Here is a 22009-nt window from a genome sequence, read left to right as displayed (position 1 = left end):
TGTTTCTGTCATTATACTTTTATTTATGAATTATTATTTCATTTTTTTTATCTCTCAACAAATCTTTATTGTCTTATTTGTCATCTTTTAATCGTTCCGACTTTAATTTGTCCTGGTTTTGCAGCTTCCTGTTGTGGTATTTAGTCGTTATTGATTGGTAGTAATGTATTTATATATATATTTATGATCATCAAATACGAGCTCTTTTGTTTGTTTATTTATTTATAAAGTAGTTTTTTTGGCCTTCTATTGCCTTTATTTGATAGATACAGCTGAAAATAGACAGGAAAGGGGAGTAGAGAGGGGATGACCGGCAGCAAAGGGCTGCAGGTCGGATTCGAACCCTGGGCCGCTGCAGCAAGGACTCAGCCTCGGTACATGGGTTGCCAGCTCTACCCACTGAGCTAACCGGGCGCCCATAAGAGCTCTTTTATAAGCATGTTGTGTTCCAACCTCTGGCTCAGAGCCCTCCAGAGGGTCCACAGATGAATCTGAGGGAACAAACGATGATTAAAGAGATGAAATTATCTGAATGTTTTAGTACTTTAACTGTGATTAAAGTGAAACGAAGTGAGGAGGAAGAACAGCTGACGTGGTCCTCACTGAGGCCTGAAGCTGAACCCAGTCCTTCCGTTTAAAGGTCAGAAACCTCCCAGTTCATCTTCCAATCGGACACGTTTTCAGTAGTTATTTAAGGGGCATTGAGGAAATAGATTGGACGGAGGGAGCACAATGGACGACATTTGCTGCTGTTTCCAATCAGATTGTATTTTGACTCATTTGCATTCAACCTGCAGTGAGCGCAGCAGAAAGAGCTCATTTCCTCGCACTGATACGAGCCACAGAGCTGCAGATATGGACTGATGAGCAGTCTGTGGGCGAGCGCTGAGTGCCGCAGCCACATTAGCTCCCATTGTGGGCAGCTAAATGGAGGGCGGACTGGAAATCACTGGGAGGGGATTCAGTGGAAGGACAGAAAGGAGGTCCACTTCCTGTTAAAGCTGCTTGCATCATAATGGACTTGCAGTATCAGGACACATTGTGCTGCAGAAACACGCTGGATGCTCCCATTTATTCTGGTTTATTCTGGTTTATTGTTCACTTTCTGCAACAATGACACTTTTCCATTTGCAACCTGCTGCAAACTGTAATCCTACAACTCATTTCTCTCTAAATAATGCACATTATTGTGTCTGCTGACCCCTCAGATTGTTCCAGGGACCCACTGAGAGCTCCTGCTTTAGTATCGTAATGAAACAGTAAAATGTCACATTAAACTTTATAAATTAACTTATTTAACTGCTCATCTTTCTGCTCTTTGACTCTGATGATATTTGAATCCTCGGGTTAGGGTTAGGTTTGTTTTCTCATGTTTCTTTTCTAGTTTTTCATGTTTAGTCATCCTGAGTCGCGGCCACACAAATGTCAAGAACAGGATGTGAACGCTGTATTTAGATATCGATTGTTTTCCTGCTGCAGTTAATCATTGATTCCTCCCACAGATTCACTGAATCAATAACCACATTAAGTGGGGGCCTGGTTAGCTCAGTGGGTAGAGCTGGCGACCCATGTACCAAGGCTCAGTCCTTGCTGTAGCAGCCTAGGGTTCGATTCCGACCTGCAGCCCCCTGCTGCGCGTCATCCCGTCTCTCTGCCCCCCTTCCTGTCTGTCTTCAGCTGTCACTATAATAAAGGCAATAAAAAGCCCAAAAAATATACTAAATATAAAATAAGATAACCACATTAAGTGACATTTTTTAACCCCGATTGTTACACAATAATACTAACTTTATTTAATAACTTTATATTATATATGTTCTATCTAATACCCTTAATGATTAAATATAACAAAGAAACAATCAGTTATCAATAAAGTCAATAATACTAAAGTTGATTTATATTACACACATCCGGATCAATAGAAAGCTTTACAATTACAATAAAAACAGTAAAAATCAAAAGAGAATCTTAAATATTTAAATCATAGTCAAATCTTAACAGCTGATCAATATCAATCAATACCATCAATATCATCGTCATCAATATCATCAATACCATCAGTATCATCATCAATATCAATACCATCAGTATCATCATCAATATCATCAATACCATCAATATCATCATCGTCATCAATACCATCAATATCATCAGTATCATCATCATCAATACCATCAACATCATCATCATCAATACCATCAATATCATCATCAATACCATCAATATCATCGTCATCAATACCATCAATATCAATACCATCAATATCATCATTAATACCATCAATATCATCATCAATACCATCAATATAATCGTCATCAATACCATCAATATCATCGTCATCAATATCATCAATACCATCAGTATCCACATCATCAATACCATCAGTATCATCATCATCAATATCATCAATACCATCAGTATCATCATCAATATCATCAATACCATCAGTATCATCATCAATACCATCAGTATCATCATCAATATCATCAATACCATCAATATCATCATCATCAATTTCATCAATATCATCATCAATACCATCAATATCATCGTCATCAATACCATCAATATCAATACCATCAATATCATCGTCATCAATACCATCAATATCGTCATCAATATCATCAATACCATCAGTATCCACATCAATATCATCAATACCATCAGTATCATCATCATCAATATCATCAATGCCATCAGTATCATCATCATCAATACCATCAATATCATCATCATCAATTTCATCAATATCATCATCATCAATACCATCAATATCATCATCATCATCAATACCATCAATATCATCAATACCATTAATATTTATTTAATTGATTCTTTTATTGTTGTAATTGTGAACTTACTGTCCCTCCAGGGTTCAATAACAGACAGTATGATGTGATCAAATGATCAATAATGTGTGTCTCTGGCAGAGCTCTGAGGGTCCCAGCGTCCTGCTGGTGGAGGCGTTTTATGGCGGCTCGCACAAACAGCTGATCGACCTGCTGACCCAAAACATCTCCGGCTGCTCCGTCGTCACACTGCCCGCCAAGAAATGGCACTGGAGGGCGAGAACAGCGGCGCTCACCTTCAGCCAGACCATCCCCACCTGTCCCTCACACAGGTAACTCCCTCACACAGGTAACACCCTCGCCTGTCCCTCACACAGGTAAGTCCCTCACCTGTCCCTCACACAGTTAATTCCCTCACACAGGTAACACCCTCACCTGTCCCTCACACAGGTAACTCCCTCACTTGTCCCTCACACAGGTAACTCCCTCACCTGTCCCTCACACAGTTAATTCCCTCACACAGGTAACACCCTCACCTGTCCCTCACACAGGTAACTCCCTCACTTGTCCCTCACACAGGTAACTCCCCCACCTGTCCCTCACACAGGTAACTCCCCTACCTGTCCCTCACCTGTCCCCCACCTGTCCCTCATACAGGTAACACCCTCACCTGTCCCTCACACAGGTAACACCCCCACCTGTCCCTCACACAGGCAACTCCCCAACCTGTCCCTCACACAGGTAACTCCCTCACACAGGTAACACCCTCACCTGTCCCTCACACAGGTAACTCCCCCACCTGTTCCCCCACACAGGTAACACCCCCACCTGTCCCTCACACAGGTAACACCCTCACCTGTCCCTCACACAGGTAACACCCCCCACCTGTCCCTCACACAGGCAACTCCCCAACCTGTCCCTCACACAGGTAACTCCCTCACACAGGTAACACCCTCACCTGTCCCTCACACAGGTAACTCCCTCACCTGTTCCTCACACAGGTAACTCCCCCACCTGTCCCTCACCTGTCCCTCACACAGGTTACTCCCCCACCTGTCCCTCACACAGGTAACTCCCCCACCTGTCCCTCACACAGGTAACACCCTCACCTGTCCCTCACACAGTTAACTCCCTCACCTGTCCCTCACACAGGTTACTCCCACAGGTTACTCCCACACCTGTCCCTCACACAAGTAACACCCCCACCTGTCCCTCACACAGGTTACTCCCCCACCTGTCCCTCACACAGGTAACACTCCCACTTGTGTCCTGTCCTCAAGTCCTAAAAGTCCCAAATCAAGTCCTAAAAGTCCCAAATCAAGTCCTGAATCAAGTACCAAATCAAGTCCTAAGAGTCCCAAATTCAATTCAATTAAATTTTATTTGTATAGCGCCAATTCATAACAGAAGTTATCTCAGGACACTTTTCAAATAGAGCAGGTCTAGACCGAACTCTTTAAAACATTAATTACAGAGACCCAACAGTACCACCATGAGCAAGACCTTGGCGACAAGGGCAAGGAAAAACTGCCTGTTAAAAGGCAGAAACCTAGGACAGATCCTTCGGCTCTAGGTGGGTGGTCGTCTGTCTCGACCAGTTGGGGTGAGAGAGAGAGAGAGAGAGAGAGACAGACAGACAGACAGACAGGTGCACAGCAACAACAGTAAATGAAGTCCCAAATCATGTCCTGAATCATGTCCTGAATCAAGTCCTGAATCAAGTCCTGAATGAAGTCCAAGTCACATGTGAAATCGTAAGTGCCGATAATATAAATCAGTATAACAGAGCCATCTGGAGTCTGCACTGATATCAGGACTCCCTGTTTGGGGACTTAAAGGAGACATATTATGCCCTTTTTCAGGTTCATAATTGTATTTTGTGGCTCTACTACAAGAAGTTTAGATGTTTTAATCTTCAAAAAACACATTATTTTTCTCATACTGCCTATAGCTGAGAACCTCTTTTCAGCCTGTCTGAATCAATCGGTTTTATCTCCTGTCTCTTTAAGGCCCCCCTCCCGAAAAGCCCAGTCTGCTCTGATTGGTCGGCATTTACGCGTTCACGCGGATGACGCTCTGGCCCCTCCCATCTCCGCCTCAGCTTTGCTGTTGTTTTCGGCAGTTAGCTCCTCACTGCTACTGAGTTTAGCTGCATTTCTACCGTCTATAGTAATTCAATAACTGCTTCTAAACCAAAAACTTCACTAGTGGACATGTTAGAGTGGGAGTCTCGGAATCACGGAGAAATGAACAACATCAACAATCAGGATTACAACTTTCTGTGAGGTTTTCCTCAGGTAAATACTGCTATAAAAACCTCTATCTATCACATAATGTTAGTGTTTATACCTTAACTATGAAAACCAAAACTGTGTTTTATGCTTGTCTTTACAGGTACAGCAGTGAGCAGTGACCTACAGTCTACACAGCCCAGTGAAGTTAAACATATTATATGCCGGCAATACTTGATCCTGTACAACATGTCAACATATCTGAAGGAATTACTCATCTAATAAAGTAACTTGTTTATGTGGTTTAACCAACTGTAAGTAACCAACTGTACTGTACTGTATCCATATTTCATAGTCTGATAATTTAACTTGAAAGTATTATTACCAACGTTAACCTTCAGATATGTGTAAAAGCTGCAATTATGTTTGAACCCCATTAAAAATACTGAATATATACTGAAAATTCTGTCATTTATTATATATATGATGTCATTTATCTTCCAACATAATAAAGTTTGTATGTGAGACAGTAATGTTATAAAGAGTTCGGTCTAGACCTGCTCTATTTGAAAAGTGTCCTGAGATAACTTAAGTAAATAACTGTTATGAATTGGCACTATACAAATAAAATGTAATTGAATTGAATTAATGTACTGTGTTGCTTACAGTCATTAATACAGGTTTAACATTTTCATATTGATAGATGTTGCATGAACCAGGTTTTCAACTCTTGTAAATCAAGGAAATCTTCATAAAACCTCTGTGAAATAACATGTTATTTATATAAAACCACACTTATTACTGAATTTAAAAATGACCAAAACTCTTCTTAAAAGTAAAACACTTTATTTATGTTTCATTCATATTCCAGTTACACATGTTGTAAGTAACAAAGCTATAACTTTTATGTAAACTGATGCTGCAGCTGTCTCTGTCCTCTGATGGGTCCAGGAACACCTGAGCTTCATCAGGTCACCTGTAAAACAAGGCAGATTCAGTGTTACTTGTAAGGCAGCATATAATATACAGTATAATATAATACAGTATAATATAATACAAGTACAACAGCTCATTGTGGCTCAAAGTAGTCCTAAGTTATAAAATAAAATAATAAAACAGTGTTTGACTCCACAAAACAGCCTAGTGAGCGTTGTAGTTACACAATATTTCTAAACTAATGAATCCCTGCAGTTTGACCATTTCTCTCTCACCGTAGCGCTATCGTTAACTCTGGTGCACGTAGATCAAGTTAATTTACACACCGTAACACACACACACACACACACACACACACACACACACAGCACGTTAGCAAGTTACACAAACAGAAAATAATCACCATAACTCACTCCCGGTATTTTGGTAGTTTCTAACGAGGGTTAACGATCACACTGCCCCTCATAATAATAATAATAATAATGATAATAATACATTTTATTTGTAAAGCACTTTTCATAAAAGAATCTCAAAGTGCTACAGAAACCAAGAAAAAAACAAGTAACAAAAAACACTAAGGGCAATAACACATTAAAATCAGCAACCAATAATAATACAAATGATAAAATACATTAAGAAAAACAGCTAAAAGACGAGATGAAGTGCAGAGTGAAATTTATCATATTACAACATAAAGTCTGACAGACTTACTATAGTAACACAGTGAAATCACAGAGCTGCTGTGTGCTAATCAAAGCTACGATCCTACCAAACAAATTACCTCCGCTGCTGAATTTATACACGGTACAAGTACAGTGTCTTCTTCTGATCACAGCTGTATTGATCCACACGGTGAACAGATACTTAGCTACCCAGCAGATATGTAAGTTACCAGGTTAAAGACAATTAAACCTATCTAACGTTATCTTACCGGTTCTATGCAGCTCAACAAGCTAACAGCTGATGAGTGGCTACAGTTTGTTCACTTGGAGGTTTTCTGCTCTTTCCAACAGCGACACAAACATTACTTACTGAGCACGTTTAACAAAATACAGATGAACATAAAGCCAATTTAGCCCAGTCACAAAACCCACAAAAGTTATGGAGTTATGGAGCCCCCCCCAGCACGAAGCTTGGTGATTCACGGCATAAACTTCGTGTGAATCTCTAAAAAAAAATAGCAGTAATAGCAATCTGCACCAGCTGGCTTAATAAATTAACCTCACCTTATAAGTTTCATGTTCATCTTGCACACATTTAACAAACATTTAACAAACAATAACAAACATTTAACAAACAATAACTACGTTAGCGTCACTGAGGCTCCCGTAGCTAACAACGGTTAGCATGTGCTAGCGGTAGACGAACAATGAAAAACAAAGCATAAATTCTTAAAAATACTTAGTTACTTCCTCTGCCGTCTCTCCACAGACAGTTGGTACAATCCCTCTTTCAGGAACAGTCTTTCAGCCAGTCCAGTGTTGTACTGACCGAGGTTGTGAAACAGTCCGACACGAAGTGGTTCAGACACGTTCAGGTTTTTCCGCCGGACATTGGCGTCAAAAATAAAAATAAATCCACTGACTCATACATATGTAAATTAGTGTTGGGCTGTGCAGCCAATGACTGAACAGTTTGCCTGCAGAAGCCTTTGCCCAGACATTAGGCTGGGCTTGCTTGCTTGTTCTCCGCTAGCTTGCGCTTTTATAGTAACAATGGCGGAGCTCCGCTACTCAACAGGAAGTAAACTGCGGTGGGTGGCAACATGGAGGCAAAATGACGTCAAAAAGTCTGAAATGGAGTGATTAATCTCCTGTATTCTGACTGAGGCAGCCCACAAAAAATGACTGAGTCAATTTTTTACACACTTTGCCTGCTGATAGGCCCTCCAGATTCCCAAATGTACATAATCAAATGATTAAAAAGTTGGTTTTGCATAATATGTCCCCTTTAAAGTCTTTCTGTCTGTCACCAGACTAGCGTTAACCCCAGACCAGAACAGATCTGCTCCACAGATGAACTCTGTCATCTAGCGCCACCTTCAGGACAGACTGTTTATATCTGACACCTTTATAATCCAGAGACTGAGAGTTTGAAGTTAATAATTCTCAGTATTAAACCCAGCTGTGTCTCTGGACCTCCATGTTGGCTCCAGATGTGGTTCTCAGCAGGTTTCTGACAGCAGGTCTCTGGCTGCCGTACTGACTCTATTAACATCAGATTTCTCTATGGTTTCCTCTTCAGAGTCCTGTTCAGCAGCTCGGTCCTGAACCTGTGTGAGCTGGTGGCTCTCAGACCAGATCTGGCCCGCCTGAAGAAGGTCCTTTATTTCCACGAGAACCAGCTGGTTTATCCAGTCCGCAAAGAGCAGGAGAGAGACTTCCAGTACGGATACAACCAGGTCCTCTCATGGTAATCCCTAGACCTCCATCGCTGCCGTCAGTACTTCGTTAGCACTGATTATAAAGTGAATGAAGTCCAACAAATAGTCCAATTTTTTTTCTATATTTTAATGTTTTATTAACAGTCAAAACCCAAATGTATTAATTTCACTATCATAGAGAAGCTAGTAACTGTAGGGGGCGCTAAATCCCAAAATGTACTTCATCTTCCATATTGTTGCTTTAAACAATGACATAAAGGTTATATACGCCATTCACTGGGTGTCGCACCAGAGCTCCACAATCTCAAACTAGAACAGACTCCAGAGACTAAACCTCGAGTTTAACAGCGCAGATCATCCTAACGTCGTTCACTGTGGACAGGAACAGGACCGGGCTGAGGGTTGGTCCGGTACTGATGGTACCACAGATACATGTTACTGATCACTGCAGGAAGTCCGAATGAGCGTGTCAGGCTGCACGTGATTGGTTAACGAGCTGCTGTGATGTGATGCTGTGTGTGTAATTGAAGTGGGTCTAGTTGTCATTAATCAGCTGTCTAACAGTAAACGGAAAACTGATTGTTGTTGATCTGCAGGGCAGCCTGTCAATAAGTCGAGTCTCTCCATCTCCGCTAACGTCGTTACAGCAGCATTAAAGAACTGATCATTAAAAACCTCTGATTGGATCAAAGCCAGATTACTTCACTCAGTTCAATTATAATGCAGCACAAAGCTTCATAATCTCTCCCACTGCAGCCCAGGGCACAACTACACTGAGAAAGATTATTATTAAATATATCTGCCAATCAACGTCTGCTGATCAGTTAATTTCAGAACACAGAATACCTCCACGTTATTAATATTAGTATCAGCCCCGAAGTCCAGAATTGATCAGGCTGCACTGCTTATTGGTATCAATACTTATACTCCTCTTTAATTGAGCTAAAATATAAAACTACACACAATAGGACTCGGTGGGCTTTATTTATGCTATTAACAGTACGGATGGGGCCGATCCGATCCAGTATCGGTATCGGGACCGATACCAGTATAATTCACGGATCAGAATTTCCCGATCCAACCTGCGGAGATATCTGATATCCATGAGCCATGTCTGCGCTTTAACATTGTCTGCTGAAATGACTCCACAAGTGATCCCTGCCGGCCAGTCTGCTAGCTGGCTGCGAACTTAAAGCTTATAGTTGGGCTGGATCAGGTGAGTCCTGAACCATCCCTTAGTTATGCTGCTATAGGCCTAGACTATCGGGGGATTTCCCATGGTGCACTGAGCTCCTCCCTTCCTCTCTCTTTCTGCACTCATTCATGTTCCATAAATGCATGTTACTAACTTCACTTCTTCCCCGGAGTTCTTGTGCTTTCTCGTCTCGCAGGTTCTTATCGATCCTGGTGGAGCCTCCTGCCATGGTCCTGCTAGATTGCCATTGCCAGTACTGTTGTTGCTGTGCACCTGTCTGTCTGTCTGTCTCTCTCTCTCTCTCTCTCTCTCTCTCTGTCTGTCTCTCTCTCTGTCTCTCTCTCTCTCTCACCCCAACTGGTCGAGACAGACGACCACCCACCTAGAGCCGAAGGATCTGTCCTAGGTTTCTGCCTTTTAACAGGCAGTTTTTCCTTGCCCTTGTCTCCAAGTGCTTGCTCATGGTGGTACTGTTGGGTCTCTGTAATTAATGTTTTAAAGAGTTCGGGCTAGACCTGCTCTATTTGAAAAGTGTCCTGAGATAACTTCTGTTATGAATTGGCGCTATGCAAATAAAATTGAATTGAATTGAATTGAAACTGTGGAATGGATTTCCTGAACGGAGGCGCGGCTCAATGAGACACAGAGTTATGAGACACGCCTCCGCTCAGGAAATCCATTCCGCAGTTTGCAGCCAGGTAGCAAAGCCGTGATTGAGAGAGGCGGAAGCTCCCTTGCGTCGTACAACACTACGAACGCAATCAAACATTTAAAAAAGCACCACACGAAACAGCACAAGGATTTTTTAGCCAGGGGGCAGAAAGACAAAAGGAGCTGTAAGGAATCACTTCTGGAGTCGTTCCAAAAACAAGGTAAACTCCAGGCAGGCAACGTGAAAGCTAAAGGGATTACTGTGTGTGTGTGTGTGTGTGTAAGATGTTTACACTTACTGCACTTTTCTTATATTTCAAATGTTTGAGATTTTGGGAATTTAATAAATATTGACATGACAATCAATTTAAAACCCTTACAGTTGCATATTTGTTTTCAGGATGGGATTTTTACTGTTAATAGGATTTCCTGTTTTTCTGACTTCCTTTTCTGACCTTATACTTACCTCAAGTTGCCTTTTGGGACATTCAATTAAATTTTATTTGTTTAGCGCCAATTCATAACAGAAGTTATCTCAGGACACTTTCGAAATAGAGCAGGTCTAGACCGAACTCTTTATAACATTAATTACAGAGACCCAACAGTACCACCATGAGCAAGCACTTGGAGACAAGGGCAAGGAAAAACTGCCTGTTAAAAGGCAGAAACCTAGGACAGATCCTTCGGCTCTAGGTGGGTGGTCGTCTGTCTCGACCAGTTGGGGTGAGAGAGAGAGACAGACAGACAGACAGACAGACAGACAGGTGCACAGCAACAACAGTAGCAACAACTACACTAATAGTAGTAACTGATGATGATGAACAATGAGCAGTGACAACAGCAACAACAGTAACCGTAGCTATAATAATACTTATAATAACACTAATATCAGTGATATTATCCATGGCAATCTAGCAGGACCATGGCAGGAGGCTCCACCAGGATCGACAAGAACCTGCGAGACGAGAAAGCACAAGAACTCCGGGGAAGAAGTGAAGTTAGTAACATGCATTAATGGAACATGAATGAGTGCAGAATGAGAGAGAGAGGAAGAGACATACATACATACGTACAGATCATACTTGCCTGTTGAGAGGAGTTTATTTCAGCCTCATATAAAATCAACAATAATGATAATAATAATATTAAAGCAAACAGAGCTCTGGTATCGGAATAGTATCGGTATCGGCAGATATCCAAATTCAGGTATCGGGATCGGAAGTGAAAAAATGTGGATCGGTGCATCCCTAATTAACAGACAAACGCTAACAAATGCTGGCTCTAGAGACCAGAGCTAATGTACAGTTAGCTAACTTATTGTACTGTTAGCTAAGGAATTAAGCCTTTCCTCCCTCCTCAGTTACTCTTTAATCAATGTGAGGACAACATGCCAGGGACAGTACAATAGTTCAACAGAACAGTACAGAAAAAAACAAAAAGAAACTGCCAGCATTAGCATGTTTCCAGCTAGTTAGCATGTTAGCAGTGAACTCATCAGCCACAGTAGTTCATTAACTAGTCCTACATCACCAAGACTGTAGAAACAGTGAATATCTGCTATGACTGGACCTGATCAACAGTGTAAACTACTGAAACTAGCTTACAACCAGTGTACAAATGTTGTATTATTATTATTATTATTATTTTTATTATTATCATTTTTATTATTCCTCCCTCACTGTATTGATATATTCAATTCAATTGAATTTTATTTGTATAGCGCCAATTCGTAACAGAAGTTATCTCAGGACACTTTTCAAATAGAGCAGGTCTAGACCGAACTCTTTAAAACATTAATTACAGAGACCCAACAGTACCACCTTGAGCAAGCACTTGGAGACAAGGGCAAGGAAAAACTGCCTTTAAAGAGGCAGAAACCTATTAAGATCCTTCGGCTCTAGGTGGGTGGTCGTCTGTCTCGACCAGTTGGGGTGAGAGAGAGAGAGACAGACAGAGAGAGAGAGACAGACAGACAGATAGGTGCACAGCAACAACAGTATTGGCAATGGCAGTCTAGCAGGACCATGGCAGGAGGCTCCACCAGGATCGATAAGAACCTGCGAGACGAGAAAGCACAAGAACTCCGGGGAAGAAGTGAAGTTAGTAACATGCATTAATGGAACATGAATGAGTGCAGAAAGAGAGAGGAAGGGAGGAGCTCAGTGCACCATGGGAAATCCCCCGATAGTCTAGGCCTATAGCAGCATAACTAAGGGATGGTTCAGGACTCACCTGATCCAGCCCTAACTATAAGCTTTATCAAAGAGGAATGTCTTAAGCCTACTCTTGAATGTGGAGAGGGTGTCTGCCTCCCGAACCACAGCTGGAGGTCGACTTTATGTAAACTTTACAGATTAAGAATTAACAGTTTTTGTGTATAAAAATAAAAATAACTGCTGTTTTTTCGTGCTGTGTGTCGGCAGCCTGGTGGCAGACGTGGTTGTGTTTAACTCCTCCTTCAACATGGAGTCCTTCCTGTCCTCCATCTCCTCCTTCATGAACAAGATCCCAGACCACAGACCCAGAGACCTGGACCTGTTGATCCGGCCTAAGTGTGAGGTCCTGTACTACCCGATCCAGTTCCCTGATGTCCGTAGGTCAGTGTGACCCTGAACGTACGTAAACCTACAGTGTGTACCTTTAGCTAACGTTAGCTTTTAAATTTAACTAGCTTGCAAACGATTATTGTAGTTTAAGTTTGTTTTGTTGTAATTTACAACACATAACGTTTCCTTAATGCTTCTTTAAAAACAGATTGAGTCTTTAATTAATTAAAATTTTAATTTGTGAAATGAATTCATAGTAGTTAGCATTTCGGTAACATTAGCTTTTAAACGTAACTAGCTAGCTAACGATTGATGTATATTAGCTAGCTAGTTAGTTAGCGTTTTTGCTAACATTAACCTTCCGTTAACGTGAGCTCAGCTTGTTTCTCTGATACCTTAAGATCCTAAAATCCTTCATCCAGTCAATGTATGACAGCTTCTGATTATTGATTATTGATCAGTTACATAGAGAACATAGCTCTAGAGTTTATACACTGTTTAATGATTATAGATTATTGATTGAGTTTATACCCTGTTTATTATATTAATATTCACTATTTAAATATATTGTTACAAGCTTCAATGCCAAGAAGAAAAAAGTGATTAATGGTGATTAATCAGAACAAATTGTGCGATTGATCCCAGTTTTCAGTGTGTGTGTGTGTGTGTCAGTGATAGCCTCCAGTGTTTTCAGCTCATTGTCAGATGCTAATGTGTCTGATCCAAACTCACACAGTGTAAGTAAGTGATGATATGCATGGCCGACAATCCCTCCACACGCCCACGGCCGCGCTCCCAAACACTGCGAGTCCGAGGCTTTGAACATATAAACCGTTCCCAGAAACAGGGTGAGGAGGGGGAGGAGGGTGAGAAGCATGAGGAGGTGAGGAGAGTGAGGAGAGTGAAGAGGTGAGGAGAGTGAAGAGGTGAGGAGAGTGATGAGGGTGAGGAGGGTTATGAGGGTGAGGAGGGTTATGAGAGTGAGGAGGGTGAGGAAGGTGAGGAGGGTGACGAGGGTTATGAGAGTGAGGAGGGTGAGGAAGGTGACGAGGGTTATGAGAGTGAGGAGGGTGAGGAAGGTGAGGGTATTTATTTATTTTATTTAAATTTATGTGTGTGTACTTCTTACATGTTTGGTAGGTAAAATAAATATGTTGTAAATTCAAATCAGAGCGTCGTCCGTGTCTGGAATTGAATGTATTCTTGAGATTAGGTAACAATAATAATATAATAATAATAAGATGACCTTGTTTGACTTGTGAAATGAGTGACTTAAAGAAAATGTTGGTTTTGTCTATACTATACTATACTATACTACACTATACTAGGTACTTGTATTATATTAACTTGGTTAAATCGCACTGCGTTACTAAAAAGAGACTAAAATACAATTTTCATTGACTAAAACTAGACTAAAACGTCATCAGTTTTCGTCGACTAAAACTAGACAAAAATAGTCATGGATAATTCTGACTAAAATAAGACTAAAATGCTCAGACTTTTAGTCGACTGAAACTTGACTAGACTAAAAAGAGTATAAACGTGACTAAAACTAATAAAAACTAAAATGACAGTTTGACACAAAGACTAGACTAAAACTAAAATTAAAACAGGCCGCCAAAAACAACACTAGTCCGTGGAACCCAGCAGTGTGCAGTGTCCGTTAGACTGTCTGCCTTGAGACGTTGCCACCAGCAGAGCCCAGATTCACCATTTTCCCACTGTGACAGTTTGCCAGGGGTATAAATAATTTCGGGCTTGACTGTATGTCACATATTAAGTTAGCTAATGTTAGCAAAACACTAGCTTATTAGCTAGATACATATATATAGTGACATATTAAGTTAGCAAAATAGTAAATAGACTATTTGCATAGTTTCCTTTCTAGTTTTCTAACCACTCAGTGCTTTTACTCTACAGCCACATTCACTCATTCACACAGTGACGCAGCATCAGCAGCAATTTGGAGTTCAGTATCTTGCTCAAGGACACTTTGAGGAGCCGGGGATCGAACCAACAACCTAACGATTAGTGGACAATTAGTATGCTGGCTAGATAGCTAGCTAGCAATTGATGTAGTTTCACTATCTGTTTAGCTAACATTAGCTTTCAAACGTAGCTAGCTAGCTAATTATGAATGAAAACACTGCTTCTGCAAGTGTCACTTTTTGTTCTTGATTCCCTCCAAGGTCAGCTGCTTCCAGGATTACATCATTATCATCTGAAAACTCTCTAAAGAGCTTTAACTTAAAACTGAAACCTCATGCAGCTTCAGCGTACCTTCCTCCACCTCAGCTCCTTTCAGCTCACAAACATTTAAACTGTTTGTATTTGAAGAGTTTAAACCTGCACACTACATGTCGCTGTACCGTAGGAAATATGCCGTAGTTTTCAGTCCTGTAACATCAGATTGCTGGTGGTGGAAAGTGTTAACCCCCGCTCTGCTGGCCCAAAAGGACAAAACAAAACAAAACAGGGTCTTTTGTGAAGGGAGCCTGGTGCGTCTGAATGCACTCTCTGGCCTCGGCTCTGGCCTCATTGTGGTCGGTGTGTTTGCGGTATCCATCTATCAATCGGCCTCTGAGTGGTGGACTTTTGTAATTTAATAGTGATTGACCCGGGCTAGCAGAGACCTGCGGTGGGACACAAAGACACCACATCCATCACAGCGAGCAGCAGGACGCTGACTTCTCTCTGAGGATCAATGTGGACACCACGTGATCAGCAGGTGTCTGAGTTCTGTCGGTCGGTCTGTGTTCAGACCGGGTCTCTGTCGGTCTTTGTGCAGCTGGCAGGTTCTACAGGTGTTACACTGTAGAGGATCTCATTAATCCTCATGATGAGGGGTTGTTCTTTCCAGTAACTCCGTCCTGATCTGGTACCTGATTCTGGCCAGTCTGTTGGGGTTCCTGGTCTTTTGTTGCGGGGTCCATAAACTGGCTTTTGAGCTGTAAGAAAAGACTCCATTCACTTAACTCTGTTGTTGTCTCTCTTCCAGTTTGAGGCTGGATCTTTGGGGAAGTTTTTTTTTGGCTTTTTATAGCCTTTATTTGATAGTGACAGGAAAGGTGGGCAGAGAGAGAGGGATGACATGCAGCAAAGGGCCACAGGTGGGACATGGGTCACCAGTTCTACCAACTGAGCTAACCGGGCTCATGGTGGTACTGTTGGGCCTCTGTAAATAATGTTTTAAAGAGTTCGGTCTAGACCTGCTCTATTTGAAAAGTGTCCTGAGATAACTTCTGTTATGAATTGGCGCTTTACAAATAAAATTGAATTGAATTGAATTGAATGTAAGTTTGACATAGATTTCATGTTTCTGTCTTTGATTTCAGAGTTTTAGTCATGAAGTTTGATTCCTCTGTGGAGGTTGGACTGTTTTCACCTCTGAACATCAGCCAGAGTGTGTGTGTGTTACTGTGTGTGTGTTACTGTGTGTGTTACTGTGTGTTACTGTGTGTTACTGTGTGTGTGTGTGTGTGTGTGTTACTGTGTGTGTGGTATTAAGGACAAATCACGGCTCTGGTTTGATCCTTAATTCGTTCCTCTTCATCACAGTAACTTCAAACAGACATATGGAGCCACTTGTGGTTGATACCCCCCCACCTCCCCTCCAACCCTCCACCTAAAGTCTGTCCTTATACCCCCCAACCCGACCCCCCACACACAGTAACGTCACAGAGAGGAAGAAGGTGGCCAGCAGCTGTTTTCATCCGTCCAGATTAAACAGTGATTAGGAGCCTTCATCAGCCGACACGTTGATTCACTGAACTGTAATCAGACTGAAGGTTTAACCTCAGACTGCAGCAGGTTCAGCTCTTTATATCATCAGGTGGTCAGTAGATTTCACATAAAAGCATTTATATAAAGTAGGACAGTTTTATTTCTCACTCGACTCTACCTGCTTTATCAGCTTTAGATCAGCATCTACTCTCTATTAACAGATATCTGGACTCCATCAGTACGCCGACCCCTGGATGGATCTAAATGTACCCATTATAAAGTGAGGAATCTGTTAACTGAAGCTTTGCTGCTAACAGCGTCTCCACTCTCCTGAAAGGTCAAAGGTCAACGCCTGGGTCTCACCACCAGAGTAACATTAGGGCAGTGTGGCTCGGTAACGCTGACATTTACAGAGCACCATCACTGGAAGAAGGAAAGTTGGACCAAAGTCTGTCCATCTGTAAGATCTGTCAGAATAACTAATTAACTAACTAACTAAGAGTTTACAAAAAATATTTTTAATTCAGTCTTTTCACTGCTCAGTTGATTTCCTTAAACAACGTATATGGAAAAGATAAACATACACCTGTTATTTGACATAAAAATACTGGTTCTGATTCAATAAAGAAATAAAACAGGAGGTTCAGGAGCAGCACTGTATCCGTTTATAGAAAGTAAACTGTGACTTTATGTGAGTCGTACACAAAGAAACCAGCATTTACTACATGTATTTAAACAATAAACTAAAGACAAGAGAAACAGAATAAGTCATTAAAACCAACAACAGTATAATAGCTTCCAGTCTGAATGTTTGAGTGACAACTAATTGTAATTAAATGTCTAATAATTTCCTGTGAAGTTTCCTGGACAGCACAATGCCGTCTGGTTGTAATTATAGAGAACAGAGACTGTTTAATTAAAGCTGGAAGACATTCAACATATGTGGACGATAAAGTTACCAATAAATAATAAATCAATAATATTAACTCTCTTTATAAACTCAGCACAACTAACTCAACTATAATTAAAATAACTTAAATAATTAAACAGTAATATACATCTTTTATCTAAATAATAATAATAATTAGAATTGGTCAGAGCAGAGTAACCTCGTCCAATCGGAGAGCAGCTACCAGGTCAGGTGATGGGGGTCTGTGGGGGTCTGAACCTGCACATGAACCCAACAGATGCTTCTTCTTCTCTGGACTCCATATAATCCCATCGCTCCTGATGTCACAGTTTTCCCTCCATATGAGCGTTACATCACTTCCTGTTGTGCCCCAGAAACCACCATGAAGACGTTTTGACCCCCTTCAGGTCAGAGGACAAACTCCGGACTCTAATGTCGATCTTAATGTGCTGTAATGACCCGCTGGGACTCCTGTGGTCCACCAGACTGACCTGCCCACCTCAGATCCAGGATGATGGTTTTATACCAGGACAGCGTCAGGCCTCCATTAAAGGGCACATCAAACTCAAACTATCCCTGAATATTAAAGCTTCTCTATGTAACATTAAACTGTAGCTAACAGCTCCACCAGTGGTAGTTCATTAAACTGTAGCTAACAGCGCCACCAGTGGTCGTTCACTAAACTGTAGCTAACAGCGCCCCAAGTGGCAGTTCATTAAACTGTAGCTAACAGTGCCTCCAGTGGCCGTTCACTAAACTGTAGCGAACAGCGCCACCAGTGGTCGTTCATTAAACTGTAGCTAACAGCGCCACCAGTGGTCGTTCATTAAACTGTAGCTAACAGCGCCCCCAGTGGCCGTTCACTCAACTGTAGCTAACAGCGCCACTAGTGGCCGTTCATTAAACTGTAGCTAACAGCGCCACCAGTGGTCGTTAATTAAACTGTAGCTAACAGCGCCACCAGTGGTCGTTAATTAAACTGTAACTAACAGCGCCACCAGTGGTCGTTAATTAAACTGTAACTAACAGCGCCTCCAGTGGCTGTTCATTAAACTGTAGCTAACAGCGCCACCAGTGGTCGTTCAGTGAACTGTAGCTAACAGCGTCTCCAGTGGTCGTTCAGTGAACTGTAGCTAACAGCGCCACCAGTGGCCGTTCATTAAACTGTAGCTAACAGCGCCACCAGTGGCCGTTCATTAAACTGTAGCTAACAGCGCCACCAGTGGCCATTCATTAAACTGTAGCTAACAGCGCCACCAGTGGTCGTTCATTAAACTGTAGCTAACAGCGCCTCCAGTGGCCGTTCACTAAACTGTAGCTAACAGCGCCACCAGTGGTCGTTCATTAAACTGTAGCTAACAGCGCCACCAGTGGTCGTTCATTAAACTGTAGCTAACAGCGCCCCCAGTGGCCGTTCACTCAACTGTAGCTAACAGCGCCACTAGTGGCCGTTCATTAAACTGTAGCTAACAGCGCCACCAGTGGTCGTTAATTAAACTGTAGCTAACAGCGCCACCAGTGGTCGTTAATTAAACTGTAACTAACAGCGCCACCAGTGGTCGTTAATTAAACTGTAACTAACAGCGCCTCCAGTGGCTGTTCATCAAACTGTAGCTAACAGCGCCACCAGTGGTCGTTCATTAAACTGTAGCTAACAGTGCCACCAGTGGCCGTTCATTAAACTGTAGCTAACAGCGCCACCAGTGGTCGTTAATTAAACTGTAACTAACAGCGCCTCCAGTGGCTGTTCATTAAACTGTAGCTAACAGCGCCACCAGTGGTCGCTCATTAAACTGTAGCTAACAGCGTCTCCAGTGGTCGTTCAGTGAACTGTAGCTAACAGCGCCACCAGTGGCCGTTCATTAAACTGTAGCTAACAGCGCCACCAGTGGCCGTTCACTAAACTGTAGCGAACAGCACCACCAGTGGTCGTTCATTAAACTGTAGCTAACAGCGCAACCAGTGGTCGTTCAGTGAACTGTAGCTAACAGCGCCACCAGTGGCCGTTCACTAAACTGTAGCTAACAGCGCCACCAGTGGTCGTTCATTAAACTGTAGCTAACAGCGCAACCAGTGGTCGTTCAGTGAACTGTAGCTAACAGCGCCACCAGTGGTCGTTCATTAAACTGTAGATAACAGCGCCACCAGTGGCCGTTCAGTGAACTGTAGCTAACATCGCCACCAGTGGCCGTTCACTAAACTGTAGCTGACAGCGCCACCAGTGGTCGTTCAGTGAACTGTAGCTAACAGCGCCACCAGTGGCCGTTCATTAAACTGTAGCTAGCAGCGCCACCAGTGGCCGTTCACTAAACTGTAGCTAACAGCGCCACCAATTCAATTTATTTGTATATTTTGTATAGCGCCAATTCATAACAGAAGTTATCTCAGGACACTTTTCAAATAGAGCAGGTCTAGACCGAACTCTTTATAACATTAATTACAGAGACCCAACAGTACCACCATGAGCAAGCACTTGGCGACAAGGGCAAGGAAAAACTGCCTGTTAAAAGGCAGAAACCTAGGACAGATCCTCCGGCTCTAGGTGGGTGGTCGTCTGTCTCGACCTGTTGGGGTGAGAGAGAGAGAGACAGAGAGAGAGAGAGAGCGAGAGACAGACAGACAGATAGGTGCACAGCAACAACAGTATTGGCAATGGCAATCTAGCAGGACCATGGCAGGAGGCTCCACCAGGATCGACAAGAACCTGCGAGACGAGAAAGCACAAGAACTCCGGGGAAGAAGTGAAGTTAGTAACATGCATTAATGGGACATGAATGAGTGCAGAAAGAGAGAGGAAGGGAGGAGCTCAGTGCACCATGGGAAATCCCCCGATAGTCTAGGCCTATAGCAGCATAACTAAGGGATGGTTCAGGACTCACCTGATCCAGCCCTAACTATAAGCTTTATCAAAGAGGAATGTCTTAAGCCTACTCTTGAATGTGGTGAGGGTGTCTGCCTCCCGAACCACAACTGGAAGCTGGTTCCACAGGAGAGGAGCTTGGTAACTGAAGGCTCTGGCTCCTGTTCTACTTTTAGAGACTATAGGAACCACAAGTAGCCCAGCATTCAGAGAACGTAGTGTTCTAGAGGGGTAATAGGGTACTATGAGCTCTTTAAGATATGAAGGGGCCTGACCATGAAGAGCTTTATAGGTGAGGAGGAGGATTTTAAATTCTATTCTACATTTTACAGGGAGCCAGTGCAAAGAAGCTAGTACAGGAGAGATGTGATCTCTTTTTCTAGTTCCTGTCAGTACTCGTGCTGCAGCGTTCTGAATTAATTGGAGCGTTTTAATGGACTTATTGGGGCAACCTGATAATAAAGAGTTGCAGTAATCCAGCCTTGAAGTAACAAATGCATGGATTAGTTTTTCTACATCTGTCTGTGATATATGTGTCTAATTTTTGTAATATTACGTAAATGAAAGAAGGCAGTCCTAGAGGTCTGCTTTATGTGGGAGTTAAATGACAAATCCTGATCAAAGATAACTCCAAGATTCCTGACAGTGGTGCTAGAGGCCAAGTTAATGCCATCTAGAGTAACTATATCTTTAGACAGTGAGTCTCTAAGGTTTTTGGGGCCAAGAACAAGAGTTTAACATCAGAAAATTACAGGTCATCCAGGATTTTATGTCCTTAAGACATGTTTGTAATTTAGATAATTGATTGATTTCATCGGGCTTGATTGATAGATATAACTGCGTATCATCTGCATAACAGTGAAAGTTAATGGAGTGATTCCTAATAATGTTGCCTAAAGGGAGCATATATAAAGTAAATAATATTGGTCCAAGTACAGAACCTTGTGGAACTCCATGACTAACTGTAGAATTTATTGAAGATTCATCGTTAACATGTACAAACTGCGAGCGATCTGATAAATATGACTTAAACCAGCTTAGTGCGGTTCCTTTAATGCCAATTTGATGCTCAAGTCTCTGTAAAAGAATATTATGGTCAATGGTGTCAAATGCAGCACTAAGATCTAATAATACAAGTACAGAGACAAGTCCATTGTCAGAAGCAATCAGAAGGTCATTATTAACTTTAACCAGAGCTGTCTCTGTGCTATGATGAACTCTAAATCCTGACAGAAAATCCTCAAATAAACTATTGTTATGTAGAAAGTCACACAACTCTTTGGCAACTACTTTCTCCAGAATCTTAGAGAGGAAGGGGAGGTTAGAAATCAGTCTATAGTTGGCTAAAACCCCTGGGTCAAGAGTGGGCTTTTTAAGAAGGGGTTTAATTACAGCTACTTTAAAGGACTGTGGTACATATCCTGATGATAAAGGAAGATTAATCATATCCAGTAAAGAAGTGCCAATTAAGGGAACAACTTCTTTAAGCAGCCTAGTTGGGATTGGGTCTAATAGACAGGTTGATGGCTTCGATGAAGAAATTATTGAAGTTAACTGATGAAGATCGATAGCAGAAAAACAGTCTAAATATATATCTAAGTTTACATTGGCAGAAGTCCCTGAACTTGGAGAGCCACTGATAACTGTTGATGGCAGTTGGTGATTAATTTTCTCTCTAATAGTAATCATTTTATTATTGAAGAAGCTCATGAAGTCATTGCTACTTAAGTTTATGGGGATATGTGGCTCAATAGAGCTGTGACTCTCTGTCAGCCTGGCTACAGT

The 22009-nt window shown here is 41.9% G+C and overlaps 1 protein-coding gene across 5 annotated transcripts in view; it reads left to right on the top strand.

Moving 5' to 3' along the window:
• gtdc1 (glycosyltransferase-like domain containing 1) overlaps positions 1-22009 on the top strand; it is a 50793-nt gene that overhangs the window by 6796 nt on the left and 21988 nt on the right. The window contains exons 2-6 of one of the 5 annotated variants that reach the window (XR_007885079.1): positions 2931-3166; positions 3268-3340; positions 3475-3530; positions 4799-5086; positions 5184-5665. Coding sequence is in view for 1 of the 5 variants with exons in the window: in XM_051402773.1 (XP_051258733.1) it covers positions 2931-3121; positions 8201-8368; positions 12609-12782 (533 nt within the window). In the remaining 4 variants the exon portion in view is untranslated. Of the gene's footprint in view, positions 1-2930; positions 3167-3267; positions 3341-3474; positions 3531-4798; positions 5087-5183; positions 5666-8200; positions 8369-12608; positions 12783-22009 lie in introns of those variants that run through there. The other 4 variants (XR_007885080.1, XR_007885078.1, XM_051402773.1 and 1 more) reach the window with 4 other exon arrangements.

Source organism: Dicentrarchus labrax, unplaced genomic scaffold (assembly GCF_905237075.1).
Source record: "Dicentrarchus labrax unplaced genomic scaffold, dlabrax2021, whole genome shotgun sequence".
Lineage (NCBI taxonomy): Eukaryota > Metazoa > Chordata > Actinopteri > Moronidae > Dicentrarchus > Dicentrarchus labrax.
This window is presented reverse-complemented; position numbering and strand designations above follow the sequence as displayed.